A 6,000-nucleotide genomic window follows, 5' to 3' on the forward strand; every position below is an offset into this window, starting at 1 on the left:
AGAAGATTAAATGTAAAACATTAATTGCTAAACCTCATTGTGATATTTCTCTAAAAGATCAATAGATTAAACACATGTTGCTGTAATATGTTTGCTAAAAGTACATAAGACATAAGGGTGAGTGAATACTTTTGCCAACATACTGTACATGAGACACACACGAAAACCACTCACTACAGTTTTTCTCAATCACTTCGGCACAAAGGAAAGTCATTCTCACACCACTTTATGTACTGTTCAGTTTTATAACGCAGAGTCACTAAAACAAATAAAACATTTTTCAAATATGTCAAAACATGAAGAGTCAGTGAATCACTTCAACTCTGTGATGAATGAATAAAAACCGTGTTGAAACAATTATATTAGGCATTAGGATATCAATGAAATGTATTACAAATTTGAGAAGTGCATTAAAAGTAGTGAGAATAACATTTCTGGTTTGATTTTGCACCAAAGTGATCAGTAAAAATCATAACACCACCAAACATGCTGATTGTGATCTGCTGTGCGTGCCTATGTTTTCATGTCAGCCATCTTTATTCTTTTCTTTTTATCTCCGCAGCAGAGCCTCATTATCATCAGCCTGTTTTTCCTTACAGCAGCAACAAATGTAAACGAGTGCAGCAAACAGCACGTAGGTCAGGATGGTGCTCCAAAATGCAAACAGGTAGAGCGTTTTGTTGCAGTACGAATCAGTTTTTGTTGTGTTCTTGTTGTAGTTTGGTTCATAAATGGAGAAGATCGCCACATTACCTGTAGAAATAAAGTAAAAGAAAAGTAGTAATGTAGTAATGTCTGGTTAGACTAAAAAACAGTGAAATAATGCTTTCATTTTTAAACTGAAAAAGTTTTATTGTCATAACTTCGGTCACAAAAATCATTTTAGCCAGTAAATCAGAACATAAACTAATTTCCAAATGAGATGTTTTAGCTCAGGACCAAGTCTTTATAGATTCTGTATCTGTTTAAAGTTACATGAAAAAATGTTTAAGCATTGAGAAAAGCTAATTTTCTGTGATAATTCTGGACAATTTTTATTTTCAAACCAATATGTGTGATTCTCAGATCCAAGTTGTTTCTCCCTCCACAAAATTCCTTTGCATTTAGATACTTTGCTTTGAAAGAACCTATAAAACTCATTTGCAGCTCCATATTTTTAGTAACTCTCTATATAATCCTGGCCTTAGCAAATAAAGGTTTGAATAGTAGGTGGGTGGAGCCTGAGATGATCATATTAAGGATATCCCCTCTCAGTGACATCATACAGAGCCTAGAGTTGAAAAAGCTATCTGGATTTGATAGCAGTCAGAAGCATGAGCTTCCAGCTCACAGATATCACTTTCACATACACTGACCTCAATTTTTTAAACTTTGTCCACATTTAATATCATGCACAGGTTGTAATATATTTGTGAACTGTAATACTTATAATCATAATTTTTCTTATGTATTTCTTTCTTATGTTGTCCAAAACCGAGTATTGCTATTAATGCTTACCAGCAATGAACCAGGCAAAGAAGAAAATGCTGGTTAACAAGAAACAGATCTTGTTGCACACCCCTATTGTTCCAAGTATCCCAACAACAGCCATGGGTCCATATAGATAAGTGGGGATGAAGGGTTCCCTTGGACAGTCATGCTCGTACAACCCACCTGTGGGGCACAAGGACAAAGTATGACCAGAACTGAGTACACTGCCTGATAGACTGATTATTTGTTACACTGCTCTGTTTTTTCTCAATATTTTTTTGGTCTACTTTACACTGAGCACATCTATCGGTATACCCAATGAGATCCCAACAAACAAAATGTGAAGCAGTCTGTGTGTTTGTGTGACAGCTCGGGACATGCTAGATGCTTATATTTTATATAACTAATTAGCTTTACATTCATGCTGTAATGGACAAAGACAAGTTCTCCATTATCATCACTACATAAATGCAATAATAATAAATGGACGTTTGTTCATATGGTTTTACGTTCATGTATGTTTGCTATTTCTTCAATTCAATTCAATTCAATTTTATTTATATAGCGCCAAATCACAACAAAAGTCGCCTCAAGGCGCTTCATAGATACAGAGAAAAACCCAACAATCATATGACCCCCTATGAGCAAGCACTTTGGCGACAGTGGGAAGGAAAAACTCCCTTTTAACAGGAAGAAACCTCCAGCAGAACCAGGCTCAGGGAGGGGCGGCCATCTGCTGCGACCGGTTGGGGTGAGAGAAGGAAGACAGGATAAAGACATGCTGTGGAAGAGAGACAGAGGTTAATAACAGATATGATTCAATGCAGAGAGGTCTGTTAATACATAGTGAGTGAGAAAGATGACTGGAAAGGAAAAACTCAATGCATCATGGGAATCCCCCGGCAGCCTACGTCTATTGCAGCATAACTAAGGGAGGATTCAGGGTCACCTGGTCCAACCCTAACTATATGCTTTAGCAAAAAGGAAAGTTTTAAGCCTAATCTTGAAAGTAGAGATAGTGTCTGTCTCCCGAATCCAAACTGGAAGCTGGTTCCACAGAAGAGGGGCCTGAAAACTGAAGGCTCTCCCTCCCATTCTACTTTTAAATACTCTAGGAACAACAAGTAGGCCTGCAGAGCGAGAGCGAAGTGCTCTAATAGGGTGATATGGTACTACAAGGTCATTAAGATAAGATGGGGCCTGATTATTTAAGACCTTGTATGTGAGGAGCAGGATTTTGAATTCAATTCTGGATTTAACAGGAAGCCAATGAAGGGAAGCCAAAACAGGAGAAATATGCTCTCTCTTTCTAGTCCCTGTCAGGACTCTTGCTGCAGCATTTTGGATTAGCTGAAGGCTATTTCTTGTGTCTTATTTTCCCTATTTTATGATTTCTATTGAAATAATGTGGGACACACTGTCTACAAACAGTCAATGCAACAGTGAAAGATGAATTTATTCTGAATGAGCTGCTTCTTTCACTTACCAACTGTCAACTGAGCCACGCCTAAGATGAAAAACATCCCCAAGATGCATGCTGAAGGAAGACAAACAAAGCAGATGTTCACTCTCAAATGATCCCGTTCACCAGCTGCAGACACTTTATATGTAAAAATTCTGCACAGCGGTGTCTTACCTGCTGCTTTTTTTTTGACGTCCACAGACACAGTTTTGAGGTTCATCAGTCTCTGGCATTATGAGTAGATATAAAATTCACAGGCACAGACACAAAGTGAGCAGATGCTTTGGTTGAATTTATTTGTCTGGTAAATGAAAAGACAAATCACAAAAAAATGTTCATTACTCTATGAACGAGAAATGCTAACCACCCATGTAGTCTTGCATGATGACTGAAGCATCTGAACAAAGATGTTTAAAAGCAAATTTAACAATCCAGGTCACAAAAAAATACACAAAACACTTAAACCTGTGGTAAAAATAATGAAACTAAATGTGACTGTGTGAGAGATCACATTTAGATAGTATATTCTGCCCTATGAGACAAATTCTCACCTGTTTTTGTTTTCACAATGACTTCCTTTCTTGAAGGGAGAGAAAAAGGCTTTTGCTGAAGAACATGCATATAGTGAGTGATATATATATATATACATGGTGGGCATGTGGTCAAACAGCGCTTGTTTCAACTTCCTTTTTGAGTGTTTATTTCCGTTTAATGCTCAGTTGCTTTATGTTCCTTTTTTCATTACGGTGATATGTATTCAGACTTTTCTGGATTGCAACAGTTGAGTGAGTACAAAATCTGCCCATCTAAATTTAATCACACACATTAAAACAGTGGAAGATTTGGGAACGATTTTCTTGATTTGTTTTCTGTGTTTTAGTTATTTGTTTGGCTTATTTTTAATGAATACTGATGAAAATGACACACCGCTAAAAGCATAAAAGCATGTGTCACGATTGCCTTATTGCAATTCTCACAGCAGAAAAGTCATAATAAGCACTCTTAATGGTGTTCCCAAACCAGTATTGCATTTCCACACCTACATGAGTCTTTCTCATTGTTTTTATACACACTTTTACTGTAACTATGCTTCACTACTAAAGATATTTATTACTGTGTTGATGCACTTCTCAGCTTATTATCCCAGCAGGGTATCTGATCACTGGCGCAGGGAGGCTGTGATAGCCTGGATCTTGTTCTTCCAGTTCAGCTGACTCCTCAGGACTTGCCTGACCCGCTGCAGGTACTTGGTGGTTGCAGTGTTCCTAGCATGGTTCATGGTTCCCATTAGACCGTGGGACTCCCAGGGACTTGTAGCTGTCATTGATGTCTGCAATTTCTCCTTCTGGTAGTTCGATTCCCTCATTTCTGACTCTCTTCGTTACCATCCGACCAGTCTGAATGACATTCCGGTGTCACAGCTGTAGATCCTTGTCATGTGGATCAGTGAACGGATGTTTCGTTCAATCCTGTCATACAGCTTGATGTCATGCATGCAGAGGGGGCGACTGATGATTGCTCCGTAGTTGGTATTCGTAACCAGTCTTGTTCTATTCTCATAATGTCATCTGGCAATGGTTTATTCTCCTGAGAGAGAGATTGCTCCTTTTTTATGATGAAGTCTTTCATATTCTCATTGCTTCTCCACATACTTCACTACTAAAGATATTTGCTTACTGTGTTAATAGATTTCTCAGTTAAATGCTTTGAAATGCAGCGGAAAGCTGATTCGATTATTTGAATTACTGCAATGAGCAGTAGAACAGGCGTACCTAATAAAGTGGATGCTGAATGTATGTAGCGTGACTTTACCTAACAGTACAGTGGTTGGCGCTGTGTTCTCAGATTGTTTATTTTTTCTTCGTTTTTTTGGTGCATATAGTTTAATTTGACTTTTTTGCTTTTTCTTCATTTTATTAATTTTGTAAAGTTTAAAAAAAATCCTTCACATTTAATTTTTGTTTCTGAAAAATTATTTACTTCCCCTGTAAGAAAAACTGACAAAACCAAAGAGCAAACCAACCAACAGCATCTGCTTTCAGTTTCACGAGTCAGTTCTTATTTCCTTGCTAATGTTTCCAGACTGATAGTAAAAAGGTGAAGTGTGCGGGTGTGAAAAGCTGGCACAGCATGTTACATGCCACAACAGATAGTTTCTATAAGCTCCCATCAAACTATATACAGAAACATTATTTTACACACGTTTATTCAGCTTTTACACAGTCTTAGATAGTTATTCTTTAAATTTTTGTGGTGTTTCTTGGTATCATCTCTGAACAAACGGGTACATTTCAAACAGGCCAAACTTTAAGGATAAAATGACTGTTCTGAATTTTGAATATTTTTGAGGTTAAGGGCACTTCTCACTCATTTTTGCCATTCTGAATTCCACAGTCTTTTTAAATTGTTTAAAAATGTATTGAGCCATTTCCTTCGGTTTTTCAGGGGGGAAAAATCACACCGATGACCTGTATGATCTATATCAAATATGAAAACTGAAGAAGATACAATAAGGCTAATAAAACAACAGCATGTTATTGTCATGGTCCGGAGTCTGCGACTCCGTGTTTATGTTTTGTCTATTAGTATTCTATGGTTTTGGTTACCTTGGGTGTTTGTATTCTTCTGTTTCATGGTTCATGTTCCTATGTTCTGTGTCCCCCAGTCTGTGTTAAGTTGGTGTGCTATGTCATTGCGTGTATGTGTTTCCTGTTTTATTGTGAAGGTCTGCGTCTTATGTGAGTGTTTTCAGTTTGCCTCCCTAGTCTCGTCACGATAATCACTCCCAGCTGTGTTCCCCACCTGTGTGTAATCTCCCTGTGTTCTCTGGGTGTATTTAAGTTGTGTCTTCTGTCATGGTAGTTGCTGGTTTGTCTGTGTTGTTTCCCCTCGGTCTCCCTGCATCTCTCCATGTGTATTTCCCCGGATCTCCCTGCACCTTCGTTCCTGGTTTGTGTTGTTAGTTTACCCAGTTTAGGTTTCCGGTTTCATGTTCACCCACCATTGCTGTTTGTACCCACTCCTGTAAATAAATACTCGCCTGCACCAGAGCTTCCGCCTTTTGGGTC

At 38.1% G+C, this 6,000-nt stretch overlaps 1 protein-coding gene across 1 annotated transcript; it reads right to left on the reverse strand.

Moving 5' to 3' along the window:
• Positions 1-201: 201 nt before the first annotated feature.
• On the reverse strand, positions 202-3,152 carry LOC146714872 (transmembrane protein 272-like). Its single transcript, XM_085451228.1, has 4 exons — positions 3,107-3,152; positions 2,957-3,007; positions 1,498-1,653; positions 202-753 (listed from the first exon to the last, which is right to left on the reverse strand). Exons 1-4 carry the CDS (start codon positions 3,150-3,152, stop codon positions 551-553), a joined length of 456 nt encoding a protein of 151 aa, XP_085307354.1. The 3' UTR covers positions 202-550.
• Between the last annotated feature and the right edge of the window lie 2,848 nt (positions 3,153-6,000).

Source organism: Copadichromis virginalis, linkage group LG3 (genome assembly GCF_057382275.1).
Source record: "Copadichromis virginalis isolate Kocher_CV1m ecotype Utaka linkage group LG3, C_Virginalis_male_GT1.1, whole genome shotgun sequence".
Lineage (NCBI taxonomy): Eukaryota > Metazoa > Chordata > Actinopteri > Cichliformes > Cichlidae > Copadichromis > Copadichromis virginalis.